General features: G+C 38.3%; 1 protein-coding gene across 3 annotated transcripts; it reads right to left on the reverse strand.

The window, feature by feature from the left end:
- Positions 1-17,395: 17,395 nt before the first annotated feature.
- On the reverse strand, positions 17,396-23,652 carry LOC112710846 (disease resistance-like protein DSC1). 3 transcript variants are annotated; one of them, XR_003157053.3, is made up of 7 exons: positions 23,491-23,642; positions 22,828-23,076; positions 21,549-22,647; positions 21,142-21,435; positions 19,488-21,028; positions 17,783-18,779; positions 17,396-17,518 (listed from the first exon to the last, which is right to left on the reverse strand). XR_003157053.3 is itself a non-coding variant. In XM_072202890.1 (5 exons), exons 2-5 carry the CDS (start codon positions 22,962-22,964, stop codon positions 19,616-19,618), a joined length of 2,943 nt encoding a protein of 980 aa, XP_072058991.1. In that variant the 5' UTR covers positions 22,965-23,076; positions 23,491-23,652; the 3' UTR covers positions 19,335-19,615. The 3 variants fall into 3 exon arrangements, 1 of the variants encoding a protein (XP_072058991.1); XR_011865655.1 differs by lacking the exon at positions 23,491-23,642 and having other exon boundaries at positions 21,549-22,693; positions 22,828-22,964; XM_072202890.1 differs by lacking the exons at positions 17,396-17,518; positions 17,783-18,779 and having other exon boundaries at positions 19,335-21,028; positions 23,491-23,652.
- Between the last annotated feature and the right edge of the window lie 2,259 nt (positions 23,653-25,911).

A 25,911-nucleotide genomic window follows, 5' to 3' on the forward strand; every position in this document is an offset into this window, starting at 1 on the left:
CCCATAGGACCTGTGGAAGTTCCTCGGCCCAAGCTCACTTTGCTTCTTGTAGCCTCCGCTTTAATCCGGCCAATATGACTTTGTTGGCCGCTTCGGCTTGTCCATTGGCTTGGGGATGTTCGACGGAGGTGAGCTGGTGTTTTATGTTCAAGTCGGCCACCAGTTTTCTGAAGCCTGCCTCTGTAAATTGGGTACCGTTGTCTGTGGTGATGGAGTATGGTACCCCGAACCTCGTAATAATGTTCCTATATAGGAATTTTCGACTTTTTTGAGCGGTGGCGTTGGCTAGGGGTTCTGCCTCGATCCATTTTGTGAAATAGTCTACTCCTACTATGAGGAATTTTACTTGTCCCGATCCCTGTGGGAAGGGTCCGAGAAGGTCGAGTCCCCATTTCGTAAATGGCCAGGGTGAGGTCACGCTGATGAGCTTTTCTGGTGGGGCAATGTGAAAGTTGGCATGCTTCTGGCATGGTGGACATGTCCTTATAAATTCTGTAGCCTCCTTTTGTAGAGTTGGCCAATAGAATTCCGCCCGGAGTATCTTTTTGGTGAGAGCTTGCGCTCCGAGATGATTACCACAAATGCCGTTGTGTACTTCCTCCAAGACTTCCTTTGTGTTGGAAGTTGGTACGCATTTTAGTAAAGGTTTTGATATCCCTTTTTTGTACAGCGTGTTGTTTATGATAGTGTAGTACTGTGCCTCCCTTTTCAGCCTCTTTGCCTCCTTTTCATTTGTAGGGAGTTCTTCTGTTTTGAGGTAGTTTATTATGGGGGTCATCCATCCTTGATCCCGACCTATTATGGTTAGGAATCTTTCTTCTTCTGCTATTGACGAGTTCTGTAATACCTCCTGGATGAGGCTTCTGTTGTTGCCCCCTGGTTTGGTGCTGGCTAATTTTGCAAGGGCGTCAGCTCGGGTATTTTGCTCACGAGGTATGTGGTGGATCCTATATTCCCCGAGTTGTCTGAGCTGTTCTTTAGTTTTATCCAAATATTTTTTCATGGTCGGATCTTTGGCTTGGTAGCTTCCTATTATTTGTGAGGTGATGACTTGTGAGTCACTGTAAATGTTGAGTTTCCGAGCTCCAACCTCCCTAGCCAGCTTCAAACCAGCTAATAGTGCTTCATATTCTGCCTGGTTGTTTGAGGCCGGGAATCCGAATTTAAGGGAGAGCTCAAGTTGAGTTCCTTGGTTGCTTTTAAGTATCACACCCGCACCACTTCCTGTTTTATTCGAGGATCCGTCTACGTATATGTTCCATTCTATGGGGATTTCCGAGATGTCTGTAAATTCTGCGATGAAGTCGGCCAGGTGTTGTGATTTGATTGCTGTACGCGCCTCGTATTGGAGGTCGAATTCGGACAACTCGATTGCCCATTGTAGGATTCTTCCTGCTAGATCTATTTTCTGTAATATCCCTTTTATGGGTTGGTTGGTTCGAACTTTAATGGTATGCGCTTGGAAATATGGGCGAAGCCACCGGGATGTGAGGATCAGGGCGTAGGCAAACTTTTCTATTTTCTGGTAGTTCAGCTCGGATCCCTGTAGTGCTTTGCTAACGAAGTAGACGGGTTTTTGCCCATGTTCGTCTTCTCTGACTAGTGCTGAGGCTATTGCCCGGCTCCCTACTGCGAGGTATAATATGAGCGGTTCTCCTTCTCGTGGCCGAGATAGGATAGGTGGCCGTCCTAAGAACTCCTTGAAGTCTAGGAAGGCTTGCTCATATTCTGTCATCCATTCGAACTGTTTTCCCTTTCTTAAAGTAGCATAGAAGGGAAGAGATCTTATCATAGCTCCTGCTAAGAATCGGGATAGAGCGGCCAACCTCCCGTTGAGTTGTTGTACTTCTTTGATACAGGTTGAGCTCTTCATGTTGAGTATGCCTCGACACTTGTCTGGATTTGCTTCAATCCCCCTTTGTGTGAGCATGAAGCCCAAGAATTTGCCAGCTTCTACTGCGAAGGTGCATTTTGCGGGATTGAGCCGCATGTTGTGTTTCCTGATAGTGTAAAACACTTGAGTCAGGTCGGATAACAATGTATCTTTGCTTTGTGTTTTTATCAACATATCGTCTACATAAACTTCCATGATTTTTTCGATGTGATCTGAGAAAACTTTATTCATTAGCCTTTGATAAGTAGCTCCTGCGTTCTTGAGACCAAAAGGCATCACTATGTAACAGTAGTTTACTTTTGGTGTTAGGAACGAGGTTTTTTCTTGATCTGGTGGATACATGGGGATTTGATTGTACCCTAAATATGCGTCCATGAATGAGAGATACTTATATCCTGATGAAGCATCCACTAGAGCGTCGATGCTTGGGAGTGGGTAGGGGTCTTTTGGGCAGGCTTTGTTGAGGTCGGTGTAGTCGGTGCACATTCGCCACTTCCCATTTGACTTTTTCACCAAGACGACATTTGCTAGCCATAGTGGATATTTGACTTCCCTTATGAACCCGGCCTCAAGTAGCGCTTGTACTTGTTCTTCTACAGCCTGAGCTCGTTTTGGTCCAAGTTTTCTTCGTCTTTGTTGTACCGGCCGGGATCCCGGATAGACTGCCAATTTGTGGCTCATTAGTTCGAGATCAATACCTGGCATGTCGGCGGCTTTCCATGCGAAGAGATCAACATTATCTCGTAGGAACCGTATTAGTGATTCCTTTATGTCTCCTTTTAGGATCGTGCCAATATTAGTTGTTTTATCCGAGGTGTCTCCGATCTGGATTCTTTCTACTTCTCCTCCAGGTTGTGGTCGGAGTTCTTCTCGCCTCTGGACTCCACCGAGCTCGATTGTGTGGAACTCTCCTCCTTCACCTCGGAGGTTTAGGCTTTCGTTATAACAGCGACGTGCCATCTTTTGATCTGCCTTTATTGTAGCTATCCCTTCCGCAGTTGGGAATTTCATACATAGATATGGAGTTGAAACTATTGCACCGAGTTGATTTAACGTTGTCCGACCTATTAAGGCATTGTAGGCTGAGCTTACGTCGACCACGATGTAGTCTATCTTGAGTGTTCTGGAATGGTTCCCCTTTCCGAAGGTTGTATGCAGCGATACGTATCCCAGCGGTTGAACTGGGGCATCTCCTAGTCCGAACAGGCTGTTCGGGTACGCTCTTAGCTCTTTTTCTTCTAGACCGAGTTTGTCGAAGGCAGTTTTGAATAAGATGTCGGCAGAGCTTCCCTGGTCAATTAGTGTACGGTGAAGGTTGGTGTTTGCCAGTATGATCGTAATGACCATGGGGTCGTCATGTCCCGAGATGATTTCGGATGCGTCTTCCTTGGTAAACGTGATTGCTGGGATGTCTGGGGCTTCCTTTTTTCCTTCGACGTGGTATACCTCTTTGAGGTGTCGCTTGCGAGATGATTTGGAGATTCCTCCTCCAGCGAATCTGCCGTGTATTACGTGAACGTGTCTTTCCGGTGTGCGAGGTAATCGTTCAGATCGTCCAACATCCTCATCCCTTCTTCTTTTTCTTGGTTCGTCATCCCGATTAGCCAAAATCCGATCTAGTTTTCCTTCTCTTACTAGTTTTTCTATGATGTTTTTCCAATCGAAGCATTCATTGGTGGAATGCCCTCGAAGTCGGTGATATTCACAGTATTCATTCCGATTTCCTCCTCCTCTTTTACCTTTAAGTGGCCGAACTGGAGGGATTTTCTCTGTATGGCAGACTTCTTTGTAAACATCTACCAAGGATACCCTAAGAGGAGTATAGTTATGATATTTTTTTATTTTCTCTCCGGAGCGATCTTCCTTTTTCTTGGATTCTTTATCTCGGTAGGTAGAACCGAACCTTGAGGTTTCGCTAAGTCGAGAGTTTTCCTCCATATTGATGTATTTTTGTGCCCGTTCTTGTACTTCGTCTAAGGATGTCAGGTATCTCTTTGATATAGATTGGCTAAATGGTCCTTCTCGTAGGCCATTTATGAGGCCCATAATGGCAGCTTCTGTTAGAAGATTTTGTATGTCCATGCATGTTTTGTTGAATCTTTCCATGTAGTTGCGAAGGCTCTCCCGATCTCCTTGCTTGATCCCTAGTAGGCTAGGTGCGTGTTTGGCTTTATCCTTTTGTATGGAGAATCGGGCCAGGAACTTCTTGGCCAGGTCGTCGAAACTCGAGATGGATTTCGGAGGTAGGTTGTCGAACCATTTGATGGCTGTCTTGGTTAGAGTTGTTGGAAAGGCTTTGCAGCGAACTGCATCTGAGGCATCAGTGAGGTACATTCTACTTATGAAGTTACTGAGATGATGGTTGGGATCCGAGGTACCGTCATATAGAGTCATATCCGGAAGCTTGAAATCTTTTGGAATTTTGGTTTTCATAATTTCTCTGGTGAATGAATCTTGATCTTTCTGAGAGCTATCCTCTATGGATGGTCGAGTAGCTTTAGTTTTGAGATCAGCTTCGAGTTTTATAAGCTTATCTTCTAATTCTCGGCACCGCCTTATTTCCCGGCGTAGATCTTCTTCTTTTTCACGTCGATGTTGGGCTTCTTTCTCAAGTTGCTCCAATCGATTTTGAAGTGCTTCTATTACTCCTGGATTTGATGAATTTTTGTCTCCGTTGGTTTCTGGAGTATCTTTGTGTATCGTGTCCGTGTTTTTATGCGGCGTTCTGTCTTCCAAACCTGAATCGTGGTCATTGTCATGGTCATCCGCCATGTTAATGGGATGACTTCCAGGTTCCCCGGCAACGGCGCCAATGTTCCGAGGGTTACCTGAAACTGTTGGCCGATCTTGGATGAGATCGTCTGTGTTGGTCGGAACCGACGTGTCCGGTAGGTGTACGGCAGCCGGAGCTTATGTGTCCGACTTGTTGGACTTGGTAGTGGTGCTGATCCTTCGTCCCCGGAGGGTGGGGGGTACCTGCAAGGGACTCCGATGCTTAAGTTAGCAAGGGTATTAAACAGGCATTGAGTAGAATCAGTGTATGAGTTATACCTGGGTGCTCCAGTGTATTTATAATGGTGAGATGTGACCTTCTGTAGATAAGATAAGTTAGTTATCTTATCTTATCTTTATCTTATCTTTAAGTGAGGTCATCTTTAAGGGAACCGCCTTTATCTCTATGGGCTTGGACTGCCCTTGGATTTGGGACGTGTTTCTCTATTTGGGTCTTTGTTTGGGCTTTCCTGTGACTTGACCGACATCTTTGAGAAGAGGTCGGGTTGTCCTGACCTGAGGAGGTTGGTCGCTTTGTCTGTAGAACATCCCGGGTCGGACAGCTCGACCCAGGGTATGAACAGTAACCTCTCCCTTTACTCTCTCACTTTCTGTTTCTTGCCCAAAGTTTGTAGTTTCTTCTTTGCGACGTCTGTTCTGCTGCTGCGTTTTCGAAGGAGGGCTGATTCCAGATTTTCTCCTTTTGTCTTTGCATTCTTCCACTTCGGAGGGGGTAGCTTTGTTGCTTCTGCTCTTCTGCTTCTCTTTGAGGTTTTTTTCTATTCTCCAGGTTTGCTTTTCTTCCTCTGTTACTTTGTATGGTTTTGGAAAGTTTGAATTTTGTTTAGGAAAGTTCGGACCTTTCTGCTTTTACTATGCCTGATCATTGCGTGTTCTGGAATTTCTTCATTTTTGGTGCGAATCTTTTTTAGGGTTTTTGCATGTTGTCACCGTTTCTGCTTGCGCCTTCCATGATGGTTTTTGCTTGATTCTGAAAAAGGTTGCGTCTTTGATGATTTTCTGCTTGGCATTTTTGATATTTGACAATGCTTTTTGCTAATAGACTGTAGAAAGGTAGTGACTTAGATGACTTTGTGTTTTTACTTCTTTTGTTTCATTTGAAACCTTATTTTCTTGTTTGATGAGTGCCGGGACGTAAGCTATAGAAATTTCCTGAAACCTTGCTTTGTTACTGCCCCCAAAGGATGCCCCAGGACTTTGGTTTGAGTCTTGGGGTTTTCCTTTTCTATTTGTTCGCCTGTATCATTTTGGTCGAGTTGTTTTTGCCCCTTGTCCGAGATGCTTTTTTAGTAATCCACTCTTCTTTTCTCATTGTAGGATTTAGTTGGCCTCATGTCTTCTCGCAATAACGTTGTAGAGATGCCTTCCCGGGTTCCTGAGGGCATGGCTGATTGGGTGGACTCAATGGTCCTTATGTGTGTCTCCTTGGTTGATTCCGAGTTTTGCGCGTAGCTTAGGCAGTTTCATAGGGTCTGTAGTAATCCAGGTGATGAGAAGAACTATGAACTTGTCCCTCCCTCCTCCGAAGAGAGAGTCTGCTTCTCTACTCGGGTTGTTGAGGATCGCCCTTTCTTCTATGTTTATGACTTTTTCTTTAGTCCGCTGGGTATTACCCTTCCTTTTACTCAATTTGAAACCGACCTGTTATGGTCTTGTAATGTTGCCCCCTCTCAACTTCACCCTAATTCCTGGGGTTTCATAAAGATTTTTCAATTGTTGTGCAATGGTTTTGGTATCCCTACTTCCCAATCTCTCTTTTTCTATCTGTTTGTCTTGACTAAGCCCGGAGTGGTAAAAAAGAAGGCGGCTTGGGTCTCCTTTCGCTCTACCCAAGGAAAGAAGGTCTTTTCCATGTTTGACGAGTCATTCCGTGGTTTTAAAAACTACTTTTTCAAGATCTGAGCTGTTGAAGGAGCTCGCCCCTTTTTTCTGGATGAAAATGACGAACCTGCTTTTCCTTTGGAATGGCAAAAAGATGTGAGGGTGTCCCAATATATGTGGGAAATGTTGGATGAGGCTGAGCGAGCCTTTGTGACTGTCTTGGAAGAACACTGGGGGCAACCTCCCCATCTCGACACAAAGAAATTTCTAACCAATCCCTCTCTTCTTCAAACTGAGCTGGGTATTTTGTGTTTCCTTTTTTATCTGTTTATATTGCTTGTAGCTGTCCTTTCGACTTGTAGCTTGACTTTCTGTTTTATTTGCAGAGGCAATGAAGAATAACGAGTCTATGAAAGCTTTTAAGAGGGCACAGAAGGCTACTGCTGCCAGAAATATTGCTGCCAAGGCGGCTGGGGAGGGGTCCTCCCAAGTGCGTAAGAGGCCATCAGTGCCAAGTTCCACCTGGGTGAAGAAGGTGATGCCAACACCTCGGGTCCGCTTGGTGGATCCTCATCCTACCTCTGCTGTTCCTTCTGGTGCTCCTCCCAATAAAAAACGAAAGACCGCTGAGCCCTTTGACCTAAATGCTCCTGATTTTAATGCCATTGAATTTGTGGATCAGCAAATTGCTCCCTATGGTTCCCTTTCGATGGACGATGTGTCTATCCTCCACCATTTGGAATTTATGGCTCGAAATCATGTACAAATGGCGTTTATGTCGGCTTCTATACATCGGACTGCTCAGAATCTTCCTCGTCATGCCACCAAAGCCTTTATGGAGGAGGCGAAGCAGGAGTTCGACCGGATGAAGGGGCTGAAGGAGGAACTTGAATCAAAGGTGACCAAGTTGGAGAAGGATCTAGAGAATGAGAAGGCGAGTTCCCTTTCATTGGTGGCTTCTTTGAGGTTGGCCGAGGACACAGCCCTGATGCATAAGGATAGTTATGTTACAACTTATCGGGAGGTGATGCGTCTGAGGGGGGAGTTGGACAGTGCTCGGGAGGATTATTCTGAGCTCCAAGGTCATCTTATCGGCAGCGTGACTGCTGCTTACGAGAACTTGAAGGAGCAAGTTCGGGTCATTGCTCCTGAGGCTGATCTCACCCTTTTCAGTTTAGACAATGTTGCAGAGATGGCAAGATTGTCCCTGATGACGAGGGTGATGATGATGCTGATCCTCCTCCTGTGTCCTCTGCCAAAGTGTCAACCTCTTCTGTTCCTCCAGTTGCGCCTGATTTGGATTGCCAAGTTCTGAACCGGGAGGATGGAACTATAGATGCCGTGCCTATTTAGACTTGTCCTCCTTCTCCTTGTCCTGATGATGCCAAGAAAGCTCCCGATGCCTGCTGATCTATTTCTAGATATTTATGTAGTTGGCCCGGCTTGTGGGCTTTTTAAAACTAACTTTGTTTTGCTGACGGTTTCTAGTTGCTTTGTTTTAGCAACTTTATTTTGAAAAACAAAGAGTAGCTCGCTATTTTTAGCAGGTGCTGATGGCCGCTGTTCCAGGGCCTTATAACTTTTGTGGAGTAATAGAGGTAGTTTTTTTGTCTTGGCATCTTTTCAGTTTTCTACTGATGTTTGAAATCTTGCATCTCGACCTCCTCGGATTGCTTTGTTTTATTGTTTGTAGCTTGGATCCTTTGAGGTTGTGACTCATGGGTCCAACTTGTTTTTTGCGCTGGTCCCTCTTTCAGTTATTTCTGTAATCCTCTTTCTTGGACCTTTGTCAGGTCTCTTTCGGGGATTACTTTTATAACTTATTTGTAGGAGATCAACTTCGTTAGGTCGACCTCTTTCCAAGTTATTTTTATAATCCTCTTTCTAGGACCTTTGTCAGGTCTCTTTCAGGGATTATTTTGATAACTTTTTAGTGGTAGGAGTCTGACTTGGTTATGTCGGTCACCTTTAAGTTATTTTTTGTAGTCCTCTTTCTTGGATCTTTGTCAGATCTCTTTCAGGGACTACTTGTATAACTTTTTAGTGATAGGAGTCCGACTTGATTATGTCGGTCTCCTTTAAGTTATTTTTTGTAGTCCTCTTTCTTGGATCTTTGTCAGATCTCTTTCAGGGACTACTTGTATAACTTTTTATTTTGGGCTAACTTTGTTATGTCGGGCCCTTCTAAGTTAAAGTAATCCTCTTTAATAGGGTTGGCCAGACCTCTTTCCAGGGTTTACTTATAACTTGGTTTGACTTGGTTCGTTCGACCAGTCCTTAAGTTATTATTTTAGCGATCCGTAAGACCTCGTCAGGTTCTTTTTTAGATCACTTTCGATAACTTCTTACATTATTCTATGTTCATCTTTGCCGATTTGTAGAAAGTGGTTGGCATCTTTAGATCGTCCTTTAGGTGAATCGCGTTTTCACCTTTGTCGGACGATTTATCTTTATCGTGGTCGTGCAGTGAAATTGTTTTTCACTTTCTGCCGACCTGTCGCTTTATAATCGGACGATGAATACTTCAGATTAATGCGTCTTGGATTCTTTGTAGAATATCTAAATAGACTTTATTCAAAGAAAAAATGCAAATATATACATGCGGAAATTTTCTTATCCCTTTAAGTCGGGCATGACCTAGATCTCAACATAGTGCCTCATTAAAAAACCTTTTCAGGAAAAAGAGTGCATCAAATGATGAGATCTTTTGTCTTTTCTAGTTGTAGTACCTTCTTAGGTTGCAGGCGTGCCATGACCTAGGAAGCTCTCGTCCATCGAGTTCAGACAGTCTATAGTAGCCCTTTCCAAGTACTTTTACAACTCGGTAAGGTCCTTTCCAGTTTGCTGCCAGCTTTCCTTCTCCTGGTCGAGTTGTTCCAATATCATTTCGGATTAGGATGAGATCATTCTCTGTAAAACTTCTCGGCACTACCCTTTGATTATATCTAGAAGCCATTCGGCGCTTTAGAGCTTCTTCCTTGATCCGAACTCTTTCTTGGATTTCGGGTAACAAGTCAAGCTCTTCTCTCTGAAGTTGGGAGTTTGCTTCCTCATTGTAGTGAACTACTCTAGGCGACCCTTCCTCAATCTCTACTGGAATCATCGCCTCTATTCCGTATGCTAATCGGAAGGGGGATTCCTTCGTGGTGGAATGTGGCGTTGTTCGATATGCCCATAGGACTTGTGGAAGCTCCTCCGCCCAGGCTCCCTTTGCGTCTTGTAATCTCCATTTTAATCCGGCCAATATGACTTTGTTAGCGGCTTCAGCCTGTCCATTGGCTTGTGGATGTTCAACGGATGTGCACTGGTGCTTTATATTCAAGTCAGCCACTAGTTTTCTGAAGCCTGCATCTATGAATTGAGTGCCATTGTCTGTGGTTATTGAATATGGAACCCCGAACCTTGTGACAATGTTTCTATATAAGAATTTCTGGCTTCTCTGAGCGGTGGCATTGGCTAGGGGCTCTGCCTCGATCCACTTTGTAAAGTAATCTACCCTTACTATGAGGAATTTAACTTGTTCTGATCCTTGTGGGAAGGGGCCGAGAAGATCGAGTCCCCACTTCGCAAACGGCCAATGCGAGGTCACGCTAATGAGCTCTTCTGGCGGGGCGATGTGAAAGTTGGCATGTTTCTGACATGGTAGACATGTCTTTTCAAATTCTGTAGCTTCTTTCTGTAAAGTTGGCCAATAAAATCCCGCACGGAATACTTTTTTGGCAAGAGCTCGTGCTCCGAGATGATTGCCACAAATGCCGCCGTGTATTTCTTCTAGCACTTCCCATGTGTTGGAGGTCGGCACGCATTTTAGTAAAGGTGTTGAGATTTCTCTTTTATACAGGATGTTGTTTATGATGGTGTAGTACTGTGCCTCCCTTTTTAACCTCTTTGCTTCATTTTCTTCTGCGGGGAGCGTTCCTGTTTTGAGGTAGTTGATTATGGGGGTCATCCATCCTTGGTCCTGAGTTGTTATAGTCAGGACTTTTTCTTCTTCCGAGATTGACGGGTTTTGTAACATTTCCTGGATGAGGCTCCTATTGTTGCCCCCCTGGTTTGGTGCTAGCTAGTTTTGAGAGTGCATCAGCTCGGGCATTTTGTTCGCGGGGTATGTGGCAGATTTTATACTCCTCGATTTGTCCGAGCTGTTCCTTGGTTTTGTCCAAATATTTTTTCATGATTGGATCTTTGGCTTGGTAGCTCCCTGTTATTTGTAATGTGACCACTTGTGAATCACTGTAAATGTTGAGTTTTTGAGCTCCGACCTCTGTAGCTAGCTTCAAGCCAGCTAATAATGCTTCATATTCTGCTTGGTTGTTTGAGGCCAGGAACCTAAACTTGAGGGAGAGCTCAACTTGGGTTCCTTGGTCGCTTTCTATTATCACGCCTGCGCCGGTTCCAGTTTTATTTGAAGAACCGTCCACGTAAAGATTCCATTCTGTGGGGGGTTTCTAGGGCATCTGTGAATTCTGCGATAAAGTCGGCCTGATACTGTGATTTGATGGCTGTCCGAGCTTCATATTGGAGGTCAAATTCTGACAACTCGACTGCTCATTGTAGAATTCTGTCTGCCAGATCTGTTTTCTGCAATATTCTTTTTATGGGCTGGTTAGTTCGAACCTTAATGGTGTGAGCCTGGAAGTACGGGCGGAGTTGTCGAGATGTTAGAATGAGGGTATAGGTAAATTTTTCTATTTTCTGGTAGTTCAGCTCGGATCCCTGTAGCGCTTTGCTAATGAAGTAGACGGGTTGTTGCCCATGTTCGTCTTCTCTAACTAGTGCTGAGGCTATTGCCCGGCTCCCTACTACGAGGTATAATATGAGCGGTTCTCCTTCTTGTGGTCGAGATAGGATAGGTGGCCGTCCTAAGAACTCCTTGAAGTCTTGGAAAGCCTGCTCACATTCTGTCGTCCATTCGAACTGTTTTCCCTTTCTTAAAGTAGCATAAAAGGGGAGAGATCTTATCGCAGCTCCTGCTAAGAATCGGGATAGGGCGGCCAACCTCCCGTTGAGTTGTTGTACTTCTTTGACACAAGTTGGGCTCTTCATATTGAGTATGGCTTGACATTTGTCTGGATTTGCTTCAATTCTTCTTTGTGTGAGCATGAAGCCTAAGAATTTGCCTGCTTCTACTGCGAAGGTGCATTTTGAGGGATTGAGCCGCATGTTGTGCTTCCTTATAGTGTAAAACACTTGAGTCAGGTCAGATAATAATGTATCTTCGCTTTGTGTCTTTATCAACATGTCGTCCACATAAACTTCCATGATTTTTCCGATGTGATCTGAGAAGACTTTATTCATTAGCCTTTGATAAGTAGCTCCTGCGTTCTTGAGACCGAAAGGCATCAGGATGTAGCAGTAGTTTGCTTTCGGTGTTAGGAACGAGGTCTTTTCTTGATCTGGTGGATACATGGGGATTTGATTGTACCCCGAGTATGCGTCCAAAAACGAGAGATATTTGTATCCAGAGGAAGCATCTACTAGAGCGTCAATACTTGGGAGTGGGTATGGATCTTTTGGACAAGCCTTGTTGAGATCGGTGTAATCGGTGCACATTCGCCACTTCCCATTTGATTTTTTCACCAAGACAACGTTGGCTAGCCATAGCGGGTATTTGACTTCTCTTATGAATTCGGCTTCCAGTAGTGCCTGTACTTGCTCGTCCACAGCTTGGGATCGCTCTGGCCCAAGTTTTCTTCGTCTCTGCTGCACCAGTCGAGAACCTGGGTAGACCGCCAACTTGTGACACATTAGCTTAGGGTCGATACCTGGCATGTCTGCGGCTTTCCACGCGAAGAGATCGACGTTGTCTCGCAAGAATTGTATTAGTAATTCTTTTAAGTCTCCTTTTAGGATTGTGCCGATATTGGTTGTTTTTTCCGGGGTGTCCCCGATCTGAATCTTTTCTATCTCGCCTTCTGGCTGGGGACAAAGTTCTTCTCATCGATGAACTCCACCCAGCTCGATTGTATGGAACTCTTCTCCTTTGCCTCTGAGGTTTAGGCTTTCGTTATAACAGCGACGTGCCGTCTTTTGATCTGCTTTTATCATGGCTATCCCTTTTGGGGTTGGAAACTTCATACATAGGTGTGGGGTTGAGATTATTGCGCCGAGTTGGTTGAGTGTTGTCCGTCCTATGAGAGCATTGTAGGCTGAACTTACATCGACTACGATGTAGTCTATTTTGAGGGTCCTTGGATTGGTCCCCTTTTCCGAAGGTTGTATGTAGTGGTATGTATCCGAGTGGTCGAACCGGGGTATCTCCTAACCCAAACAGGCTATTTGGATATGCTTTAAGTTCTTTTTCTTCCAAGCCGAGTTTATCAAAGGCTGTTTTGAATAAGATGTCGGCAGAACTCTCTTGGTCTATTAAGGTGCAGTGTAGGTTGGCGTTTGCCAATATGATGGTGATAACCATGGGATCATCGTGTCCTGTGATGATACTAGATGCGTCATCTTTAGTGAATGTAATTGCCGGCATATTGAGTGCTTTCTCCTCTCCTTCGACATGATATACTTCTTTGAGATATCTTTTGCGAGAGGATTTGGAGATCCCACCTACTGTGAATCCGCCGTGTATCATGTGGACATGTCTTTCTGGTGTCCGAGGTGATCGTTCTGTTCGTTCGGTATCTTCATCCCTTCGTCTCTTTCTTTGATCATCATCTCGGGTGGCCAGGAATCGATCTAATTTTCCTTCTCTCACCAATTTTTCTATGATGTTTTTTAGGTCGAAGCATTCGTTTGTGGAGTGTCCTCGGACTCGATGGTATTCACAATATTCCTTTCGGTTTCCTCCTCCCTTTTTGCCTTTAAGTGGCCGTGCTGGGGGGATTTTTTCCGTATGGCAGACTTCTTTGTATATCTCGACCAGGGATGCCCTGAGAGGGGTGTAGGTATGGTATTTTTTGATTTTCTCCCCTTGTCGATCTTCTTTTCTTTTGGATTCCTTGTCTTTGTCTCGGTAGGAGGCCCCCGATTTTGAGGTTTCTCCTAACCAAGCATTTTCCTCCATGTTGATATACTTTTCTGCCCGCTCCTGCACTTCGTCTAAGGAGGTCGGGTACTTTTTTGATATAGATTGGCTGAAAGGTCCCTCTCGTAGGCCATTGATGAGTCCCATGATGGAGGCCTCCGTTGGTAAACTTTGTATGTCCATGCATGTTTTGTTGAATCTCTCCATGTAGCTGCGGAGGCTCTCCCGATCTCCTTGTTTGATCCCTAGTAAACTAGGGGCGTGCTTGGCTTTATCTTTCTGAATGGAGAATCTGGCTAGGAATTTTTTAGCTAAGTCATCAAAGCTTGAGATGGACTTTGGGGGTAGGTTGTCGAACCATCGGATCGCTGTCTTTGTGAGAGTTGATGGAAAAGCCTTGCAGCGAACAGCATCTGGGGCGTCAGTGAGGTACATTCTACTTCTGAAGTTGCTGAGGTGATGGTTAGGTCCGTGGTGCCATCATACAGGGTCATATCCGGGAGTTTGAAGTCTTTTGAAATTTTGGTTTTCATGATTTTCCTAGTGAACGGGTCTTGTTCTTTACGTGAATTTTTCTTGGGATTAGCCCGGGGGGCTTTTGATTTGAGATCGGCTTCCAATTGCTGTAGTTTTTCTTCCAACTCCCGACGTCGCCGCACCTCTCTTTGGAAATCTATTCCAATTTCCCGTTGTTGTTGGGTTTCTTTTTCCAGTTATTTTAGGCGATCCAGGAGCGCTTCTATAGCCCCTGAATTTGGTGAGTCTTTGTCTTTGTTGGTTTCCGAAGTGTTTTGCAGCGTGACACCCGCGTTTTTGTGCGGTGTCCGATCCTCCAAACCTGAATCGTGGTCGTTGTCATGGTCGTCTGCCATGGTGATGGGATGACTTCCAGGTTCCCCGGCAACGACGCCAATGTTCTGGGGGTTACCAGAAACTGGAGGTCGATCTCGGATGAGATCTTCTGTACTGGTCGGTGCTAATGTGTCCGGCTGGTGGGAGACGGCCGGAGCTGTTGTGTCCGACTTGTTGGACTTGATGGTAATTCTGATTCCTCTGTCCCCGGAGGGTGGGGGGTACCTGCAAGGGACTCCGATGCTTAAGTTAGCAAGGGTATTAAGCAGGTATTGAGTAGAATCAGAGTAAGAGTTATACCTGGGTGCTCCAGTGTATTTATAATGGTGAGAAGTGACCTTTCTAGATAAGATAAGTTAGTTATCTTATCTTATCTTATCTTATCTTTGGGTGAGGTCAGCTTATCTTCAACGGAACCACCTTTATCTCTGTAGGCTGGGATTGCCTCTGGATTTGGGTCGTGTTCCTCTATTTGGGCCCTTTATTGGGCTTTCCTGTCGATTTGGCCGACCTCTTTGAGAAGAGGTCGGATAGTCTGACCTGAAGAGATCGGTCGCCTTGTCACTAAACATTCCGGGTTGGTCAGTTCGACCCAGGATATGAACAGTTATCGTGTATATATATAGTATACGCTTTCTTGGGTTTCATCCATTGATTCCACGGAATTATTATGAGAGAGAGACAGAAGCTTGCATGAGAGAATCATCAAGATGTTGTTACTTTTTAAATTTAAGTTATTTGTTTAAGTTGTTTTGTTTAGGTTGTTATTTTTTAAATTATAAGTTATTTTATTTAGGTGGTTATTTTTTAAATTTTAAATTATTTGCTTAATTTGTTATTTTTTAAATTTTAAATTATTTACAAATTACTCTTTTAAATCATAAATTATTATTATTTGTTTAAATTGTTATTTTTTAATTTTAAGTTATTTGTTCATAAATTAAAATTTTTAAAAAAATTTTCAAAAAATACATTCCTCGGTTAAGAGGGCTCCTGTGTCTCGATTCATGAATTTGCTAAGAGAAGTCAATGATGGATAATCAAGTATTATTTTTTAAATATAAACACTTACACATAATAAATGAGTAAAACGAAATCTATAAATTTTAATATTAACTTTATTGTAAGTTTATTTATTGGCATTTATTTCAAGATTTCATTCTATATGTTCGAATTTATTTATTTTAGTATTTTGTATTTAAATTGTTATTTTAATTTTATTTTGTTAAAAAAATTATAATATTAATTTTTTTTGTACTTGAAGAATTTCAATTTGTTAAAAAAATTTGTTTTTGCTGAAAATAAATATTTTTTCTATTTTTTATTTAAAATATTATTGATATATTAATATTAAAAATATAAAAAATAAACATACTTTAAAAAAATACTTTACGTCATTTTATCTTTATATAATAAAATAATTAATTAATTATTAATTTTTAAATTGTAACTATTGCTTTAATAAAAAATAATTTATAAAGTGTGTTTAAAATTTTATGAATTTGTTAATTTTTACATTTTAAAATATAAAACATATATGAATATAGTTTGGTATAATTTTTTTTGTTGTTATTTTTTAAGTTATAATTAGTTTTTTTTAATATAAACACTTATACATATTAGATGAGTAAAGTAAAATTTAGGAATTTTAATATTGACTTTAATATAAATTTATTTATTTAGATTTATTTTAAGATGTTATTCTATAAATTTAAATTTATTTATTTTTGTATTTTCTATTTAGATTGTTATTTTAATTTTATTTTATTATAAATATTTTTGTTATATTAAATTTTTTTGTGCTTGAAGAATTTTAATTTGTTGAGAAAAAAATTATTTTTGGTGAATAAATATTTTTTATTTTTTATTTAAAATTATTATTGGTATATTAGAATTAAAAATATAAAAGATAAAGTATATTTAAAAAAATCGTATTATGAGATTAAATAATTTTATGATTGTGGGTATTTGTCTACACGGGAGGCTGTATGGAAAACTTTAGCAAATAAATTATTTACCTTTTATTTATCTGGAAAACAAAATATCATCTTTAAATACGATGACAATCTTGAAAAAATCATGGATTAAGAGAAAGAGAAAGGTACGATGTTTTTAGTATAGATGGAGGTCAACAAAATATTTGAAGTAGATCAAACTTTAATGTATGCTGAGTTTTCAAATCAATTTATTTATAATATAAGAGAAAGGAAATGATATCCATACAAAAGAGAATATTTTATCGGGAGATAAAACTATATTTTACCGGGTACATGTGATATCTACTATATGAGAATTTTGTGATTATTCAAAAAAAATTGCACAACATACGAATAGGACAGTTAATGGAATTACATATCCTAGCTTCCAAGATAGTTTTTATTTTATGGGACTATTGCCTATTTTATGGGACTATTGCTTGACGATAGAAAATTCATTGCAGCTATTAATGAGCTTTGGTCATCAATTGAAAAAACTGTTTGTGATGCTGTTGATATCTAATAGTGTTAACAAACTAAATCGTATTTAGAATGTAACTTATACATTATTGGCTGATGGGATACTATATATGAGGAAAAAAACATTGAAAACCAAGATATTTTACTATGTGGTAAATTATTATCGCATATAGGACAGTTATATATATATATATATATATATATATATATATATATATATATATATATATATATGTTCTTATTTTTTCATGTCTCTTTCCCTATAACTCAAGAATATAATAGATTTTAAACTATTTTATTTGCTTTTTACTTTAAATAAAGATAAAACAATATATTAAGTACATTTATTATATAATAACGATGATAGTATTATACTAAACTTGAAAAATTTATAATTGTAAAATATTATTTTCGATTTACCATGACAAATTAAAAGATAAGGATGCACGGGTTTAACACTAGTAAATTAAAAAATTAAAATAATTTCCTAACACCCACGTTTTGATATGGCAATATTTAAATATGAAGCTGCAAGAATCACCAAACAAAATATTTTCAATCTAAAATGTCATAATTGCAGAACGAAGGATAATTAGATCATAAGAATAAGAAAAACAATTGAACTTATTATTTCAAAAAGAAATTATATGTTTTAACTTCTAATCACACAAAGATTCAAAGAAAAACTCCTTTTCCGTCGCAGCTACACCTTGATGCCATTCTAAGGGCCTGCAAATAGATACAGCCACAAATAGATACAGCACCGAATAAGATGCCAAACCAGAAATGATGAATACAAAAATGATATATACATGGACAAATCAAATTAATCAATATACACAAATATAGAACAAGATTAAGTTGACAATACGAATGAAAAGGCATGCAGTTTTTCACATAAAGTTCATAAACTGATCAATTATTTCCTAGGAACAAAAAATAAAAGAATAAAAAAGTGGCATAGTCAGAGAAAATGGAGATGAAAGAACGAACCAATGAAGAGCCAGCAATGCTGCAGTTTTGGGTGGTGCTGTGATCGGTTGTCTTCCCTAAGGTGACCACACAATCTAGGGGGAGTACCAGAGACACCATCAGTTGTATTCTCCAGCAATAACTCCGGGCCGCACTAGTGGTGCTGCCAATTCTTGGGTGTGGTTGTGGCTTGTGGGTCTAGGCAAGTGAAAAACGCAAGAACAGGAGGACATCTGGATGAGGCTAAGAGCTTCCTGCTTCAACCTTTTGAGAAGAGAACCCAGAGAAGAGAGCAGCAGAGCAGCCTGTAGACTCTTTATGGTAGTGTTGTACTGACTAAATTTTGAAAATAAATTGACCTGACTTGAGTTTATTTATTTATAAATTAAATCTCGTGTAATAATTGTGCAAAAATTGAATTGACTTCAAAATCAAATCTAATGTGTGAAATATATTAATTACGTTAAGAATGATTAAATAAATTATTTATTTCATTCGGCAAAATAAGAGTTTATGCATGAGTTGACTAGTTTTTGCACGGTAGAATTGTATAGTCCTTTTTGGGGTAACTCGATAACTGTAAATTTGTATAGTGAAAAATGAACTAAAATTAATGTCTAGTGATAATAAACGTTACTTTTTGAAAAAATAAAATATATGATGATGAACAATGTAAAATTTTGCACAAATGACAATGAAGTAAAATGGATCTCTGCCGATGTTACATATTAGTTTGAAAAACATAAAATATATGATGAATACATATTTTGTTGAAATCATTTAATAAAGATAAATCATAAAGAAAGTACCAAGATCTTGCAATTTACTGTTGAGAAAAAAGGAAAAAGCAAAAGATAGACACCAATATTTTAAAATTAAAAGCCAACAAAGTATATAACTTTTATTTTAAATCTTGAATACTTAATCTTGGTGCTCCTCCTCAGCCGCTACAGTCACCCCAATTGATTCATTGTGCAATGTGCACAATCTCATTTGTGACAGAAACCTTGCTATTGTACTTTCATTTAACGATATATATAAAAAAAAAAAAAAAAAAAAGAGGAAAAAAAATCAAAGAACAATATTCACTATATCAGTAACAAAAATAGGAGGAAGATAAGACTTAATAAAAGCTTTTCTTTGACTTCCAACAATAATTATTAGAGTTTAGAAACATTAAAAGATAATAACAAAAATAAAAATAAAAAAGAGAGAAATGTGAGTGTTGGAGGAGGGGGAGAGCTACCAGACCTGGACCTGTATATCTACCAAAACAAAACAAAATTTGAAAACACGTCCTTAAGAGCTCTCTACGTGCAAAGCATAATTGGGGGAGGCAAAAACAAAAAAAACAAAAAAACAAAACAAAACAAAGATCATACATAAATATTTAGAGGCCTCATGCAAGGTAACCTCTCCTTGGCTTATAATAGTTCATGTCAAATCAAATTATTACAATAACTGATTTTTTTTTAAAACTTGAATAATTGAAATATGTTGTTAATTATTACCTCAAGAATGCATTTTATAAACAATAAATAAAATAAAATTTCAATATACGTTTTTTATGATATATTTCAATAACACATTGTATTAAAACTTTAAAATCTTCAATCATATAATTTTTTGAAATTTATTTACTGTTAAATTTAACACAGAGTCATCTTGTCAAATAGGCCATTCAATAGACCAAATATAAAATTGAAAGAAAGAAGGGTGTCTTTACACATTTAGCCGAACTCCTTTATCTTTGCGGGAGAGTACAGTCATTGCAAATTGGAACTTCCAACTCCAACACCCCACAATTCAGTGGTCTCACCTATTGTTATATATCCCCCAACACCAAAAGATTATCTATTCCACGCAATTATTGGAGTCATTTAACGGATAGACACCACACTCTTTGATCAACAAATTTAAATCTTTTTTTCCCCGAGCCATGCCACTGCTAACAAAGAATTCAAAGGTGAGTTTTGGTTTATGTCCGGAGGAGGCAATCTTATTATTCAATTGGTCCAGCTTGATCACATCGAAGATTCCGTTGAAGTTATACGTCATATAAACATGATCTGAATGCCCTTCCACTGGAACGTGACTTAAAAATAATATGCCAAGCGAATACTTGTGCATTTTTCCATCTTCCAAGTAGCATCTGCATTTAATATCAAGCTCGAAATCCAAACTGTGCGAAGAGAGAACAATGCAGAGAAGCGAACCAAAATAGTAACTGGAAGGAGGAGCAACTTCAAAAGTAATAGAAGACCCCACTGCCCGATATGTGAACCACTCTGGTACTCTGGAGTCCGGGTAACAAATTTTAAAGAAGTCACTTCTCCAAACTACAATGTTTTCTCTTCCTACTCCTCTCCTCCTAAATTCACATTCATATGCCTGTTTTCTTACATGTTGAAGGAATGAATAAATACAGTTCTCCACATCCAAATTCACACAATTCTGCAACGAAATACTTACGCGTTTTTCTTCTTGTAGCTCATAACTAAATAAACCAAATGCTACTTTTTGCAGCAATGTGCAGTTTAGGGCCTTCAAATGTCGAATGGATGGAGGAAGCTCTGGCCAATATTGAAGCATCTTACAACCTATTAATGAGAGTGTTTTCAGATTTGGAAGATGCTTGATGCTCCCAGGCAAAGTCTCCACATGGCTTCCATCCAACTGTAACTTTTGTAACGATGATAAGCGGCCGACATTTCCAGGGAGTTCAAATAGACTATCACAGTTCACCAGAGACAGGTTTTGCAATGATTGCAAGCCATCAAATATATCATGTAATTTCTGCTTGGAAACCACCCTTCCACATTTAAAGAGCGAAAGTTTCTCAAGAGATTTCAAGCGAGACCACCCGTCTGGAAGATTCTTAAGTCTTATCCCACAAAGAGATATCTCTTTCACTTTGGTGAAACGCCCAATGGATGGGTGCAATACTTTGATGCCAGTGTGGCTTAAATCCAAGTATTCTATTTCTTCTGAAGATAGAGCAAATTCTATCAAATTTGAGCAGCCACAAACGCACAGGTGCTTAAGAGATCTTGAATGCTTCTTGTTTCCAAGCATTTCAAGTTTAATGCAATTCAATAGATCCAAAAGCTCAAGCTTGCCAAGTGATAAAATAGATGGATGGACATGGGCCAAACTTCTACAGTTGGACAGATGTACACTTTTAAGATTTTTTGCTTTAGAGAGATCTGGGAGTTCTACCAACTTTTGGCACCCAGTTAGATCTACTTCCTCTAAATCCACAAGATTCTGCGACAAATCAAATGGAGACATCACAAAGGCAAATCATTAGAGAAGGGAGGAAATCACAACCATTTTCAAGCAAAAAGATAAAAAAGCATATACTATGTATATGTACAAACCTGCTTTCCATCCCATAGTCTTTTAAGTTGACTGTTCTGAATACGGAGGGTAACAAGCTTCTCGGGACAAAAGTTTGACGGCAGAGTCGGCAAAGGGTACGCATGCCATTCAAAGTACCTTAATGGCTTCAACCCTATAGGAAGCTGCAGATTACTTAATTTACCATTCTTCTCTGACGAGTCATACAATTTGAGCAATCTTAATCTAGACATCTTTTTGAATGTGTCAACACTCAACTGTAGATCATCTATATGAGACATATCTAACATTATGCTTTCAATTGCATCGGTTCCCTGATAAACAAAAGAGACAAAATAAGTCAAATCAAAATAGTGTCCAAGAATTCAACAAGGTATATACGTATTCCACTAAATAGTCTTCCTGAAAACAATTGTATATCCCTTACCTTGTTGTTTCCCAAAACATCCCTGATATCATTATAGTCCCACAAACGGCTACGATATTCAGGATTTTTGATAGATTCTTTGCGAACAATTTCCAAAGCCATTTCATGGATCAAGTCATGCATCCTCAGAGAATTATCAGATATAGCTATTAGAGACTTTTCATGAAGGGACCTCATGCCATTAGCTGCATCGAAGCCACAACTTTCTAACAGACTAACTACGTGTTCTTTAAGGAATCCCTTAAAAAAACATGCAATGTCTAGAAAAATTTCTCTCTCCTCATAATTTAATGCATCATAAGTCAACCTTAATACATTTTGAATTGGTGCATCAGGAATCTTCTTGATGTTTTGCAATGCACTATCCCATTCAGTTTCACTCTTGGAACGAAGAAAAGAACCCAATACTTTTAAAGCTAATGGTAAACCTTCACAATATTTAACTGCTTCCCATGATAGCTTTTCATATCCCATTTTCGGATGGTCTTGATTGAATGCATTCAAGCTAAACAATGTAAGGGAGTCTTTAGAATTTAACACCTTCATCTCATATATTTCTTCATCTTCCCATTGAGCAAATACACTCTTGTCTGTAGCTGTGACAATGATCTTACTACCTGGACCATAACATTGATGCTCCCCAACAAGGTATTTTAATTGCTTTGAACAACTCACGTCATCAAGAACTATGAAATTTCTTTGACTGCGGAGCCTTTCCTTAGCATTGGTGGATATTCTTGTGCTGTCTTTGCAATTATTTTCCTGCAACAACTCTGAGTAAAGTTCATTGCGTAATTCATGTAGCGCATGTCCATATTTTTCGGATCTTTCTCTAACATTTTCCAAGAAGCAGGACCCTTCATACTGATAAGAGTATTTCTCGAATACAAGTTTTGCTAGAGTGGTCTTTCCTATCCCACCCATGTCCCAAATCCCAATCATTCTTGTTTGGACTTCAAGGACTTCTCTTAGCGACGAATCTATAGCTTTAAGATTTCCGTCAATACCTACAAAACTTTTAATATCATTCGGTGGGTTGTGATCAATCAGCTTCTGCAAAACGTCTTTCACAATCTTTTGAATGAGCTCAGACTCATCCCTACAATAGTTCGAAGGAAAAATACATAAGGAGCAAATTATATTTCCTGCATACGGTATAACCAAATCAGCATTAAACAAACTTGAACTAAAAGTTAAACAATTATCGCATGCTATAATTAATCATCTGAATAGAGATTTCTCAATTTACAATTAATAAGTACATCGTTAGTTTGTTTACCTACAGGAGCTGGAGACCCACCCAGCTAAATTTGCTGCTTCAGTGAGAGCTTCCCTCCATTTCTGAACTTTCTTCATGCTATTATTCTGTAACTTCTTTAATCCTATCAGCAATGAAGTTACCTGGAAGCTTCTCATATTGATTCGTGTTCTTTCTCTTTAATTTCTTTTTTAATTGATTTTCCTTGCGTGCTTACCTTTTATGAGTCATTCATTTCACTAGTTTTGTCGGCTTTTCTTTCAATAATTGCTGCAATAGACAAAATGAATGAGGAGATACGGGATTTGCGTTTGGATCTATTGTGAAGGTAAAGTAACTTAGCGGGTATTTTTATTCTTTAGATCAAATTTTCATTATTCGCGTTTTAATTACAAGTGATTTTGATTGTACAAGCTTAATGCTGATACTACTATCTCTTTTGTAAATGACTTTTTAAAAAGTGTTTTTTTAAATTGATGTTGCAATTGTCTGCGATTGTTGCAACTATGCGAAGCACCGGCCAATTAACACAAGAAGAAGAGTACTCTGTACAGATTAGGTGTCAATCTTAGATGGGCCTCAAGTTCTAATAGCACAAGTGAGGTATAAAGAATTATATTTTTGAATCAATTTAGTGTCTATGGATTGCAACAAGTAGCAAGATATTTAGAGACAAAATGGTACCTTTAGACGGGATAAAGCAAGATAATATCGTAATGTGATTTTATGGCAGCAACAGCGGGTGAAATATGGTAAAGATAGAGAGAGGAAGAGAATCGGTGATGAGAGAGAGAGAACAAATATGATCTAAGAAAAATTTTATTGAATGGATTGTTGTGAAAGGAGCTGCCAAACCAAAAGAGATGGATTGTAGGAAATGAGTATTTTAGTTATCTTATCCTTATTTAATATTAATTAGTTGTTCTTGTTGCTATTCGGTTTGTTAGCTATTAGTCAATGCTTGTAACTACTGCTCCTCACTCCCAGAGTAGTATATTATCCCTAACTGTTTGTTCTATATTAAGAAAAAGAATTAATAGGGTTCTTTGTTTTTCGGTTCAAGTCTTCATTTTTTGTTATTGTTTTTGGAGTGAAATATCAACCCGATCCTATCCATTTGACAACGCGACCTTTCAAAATAAAATCTATCCAACTTTGGTCTTTGTCCCCTGATTCCGTCACACAATGCGGTCTCTGTGGGTATTTTTCCGTCAACTCTGAACGAAAAATGCTAACGTGTCAGATTTAAAAATGGATAGAAGTATAATTGTCTCTAAATTTAAATTGGTTAGGGGTTTATTTGTCTTTATAATTTTTTAAACAATATTTTTTTAGATTATTTTTATTTATTATATTAATATTTTTTCTAATAAATTATTAAATATATGATATAATAAATACAAACTAATTAATAAATTATTCAAATTTAAAAATATTATTTATTATGAAACTAAATAAATCATTCTCAAATATAATGTTTAAATACATAAATTATACACATTAAAATTCAGTTAATACATTAATAATAATAACCCTATGATATACTATTATTAGTATTATGATCTAGATAATTTTTTACAATAGAGTGAAAACTAATGAACATATTACTTGATATATAGTAAAATATTTTTGAGTAATAACAAATTTAATTTTTTATCTCTTTAAACTAAATTAATAATTTTATTTGATATTTTTGTACAAAAATACACTATGAGTAAACCACTAATACTAAATGAAATAGGCACTGGATTCGATGGTCCCAGAACATTTGGACCATTAAATGGTCTCATAACAAAACATGTTTTTTAAATTTTTTAATAATTGCTATATAGTCATTTTCTAATTTTAATTACAAATTAACCCCATATATTTTATTTAATTATAAAAACTATTTTTTTATAAATTATTATTTTATCATTTATCTATTATGTTCATTAACAATAAAAAACAAAAACAATAAAGAATTAGATCTTCCATTGATCGTAATAACATTTTGGCAATTCCAATCGATTAAAAGTTTATCTTTGATCCGTTACATCCGTCGAGGATTGTAAAATCATGTTTCTTAAAAAATCAATCGATTGGATTAACAAAACAATCGATTGAATTTCAAGTTTCCAATAACTCAATCGATTAGACTTCAGGTTATCACAAAACAATCGATTGAAAGTTGCAAAGCGATATGGTTTGCCCAAAAATTAATCGATTGGTCTCATCAAAACAATTTGAATTTATTTAATTCAATCGATTGATTATGAGAATTCAATCTATTGGTTATATTTTAAAATTTATACGTGATTAATGGCATATTCCAATTCAATCATCGCAAAAAGGTCTTCCACTTTCACCTCCACCACCACAATCATCGCAGTAACTAATACTGTCCTTCAGCTTCTGAAATCCGTCCTTGAAAACTCCGAAGCCAAAGAGAAAACCAATGGCAATCACCACAAGAACCAGGCACATGCATAACATGTATATTCTCGCCCCACAACATATCTCTCACCGGCAAGTTGCAATCACCAAAGTTTGAATTTTTTCCTTCTGGGTATTTCGGATCTGAGAAAATTTTCGGATGGGTTGATTGAGAAAATTTGTGAAAAGATCAATCGATTGGGATTGATAAAAAGTTATTACCATCAATGAAAGATTTAATTTGTTATTTTTTTTGTTTTTTATTGTTAATAAACATAATAGATAAATAATAAAATAATAATTTATAAAATAAAAAATAATTTTTATAATTAAATAAAATATATGGGATTAATTTGTAATTAAAATTAGAAAAAGACTATTTAACAGTTATTAAAAAACTTAAAAAATATGTTTTGTTATGAGATCATTTAATGGTCCAAACGTTCTGGGACCATCTAATCATTTGCCAATGAAATAATTAAAATATAATTAATATATGATGGAGACCATTTATAAACTCAATAAATTTAAAATATCAATAATATTATTAATCTATTAATAATACATATGATGATAAAGCTATAGATTGATAAAGGTTTATCAATATAAGAATAATATAGATTAATTAAAATTTTAAGTATATTGAAAATCAATTAAAGAGATAAAAAATAGAATTATTTCAATTAGTAT

This window comes from Arachis hypogaea, chromosome 9, assembly GCF_003086295.3.
Source record: "Arachis hypogaea cultivar Tifrunner chromosome 9, arahy.Tifrunner.gnm2.J5K5, whole genome shotgun sequence".
In the NCBI taxonomy this organism is placed as follows: Eukaryota; Viridiplantae; Streptophyta; class Magnoliopsida; order Fabales; family Fabaceae; genus Arachis; species Arachis hypogaea.

Coding starts and splice junctions, on each gene's coding strand:
- LOC112710846 (XM_072202890.1), bottom strand. CDS start 22,964: ATGAGAAGCTTCCAGGTAACTTCATTGCTGATAGGATTAAAGAAGTTA. Junction 21,436..21,548: donor ATGTTTTGGGAAACAACAAG/GTAAGGGATATA, acceptor TTTGTTTATCAG/GGAACCGATGCAATTGAAAG. Junction 21,029..21,141: donor GACTATGGGATGGAAAGCAG/GTTTGTACATAT, acceptor GATTTGTCGCAG/AATCTTGTGGATTTAGAGGA.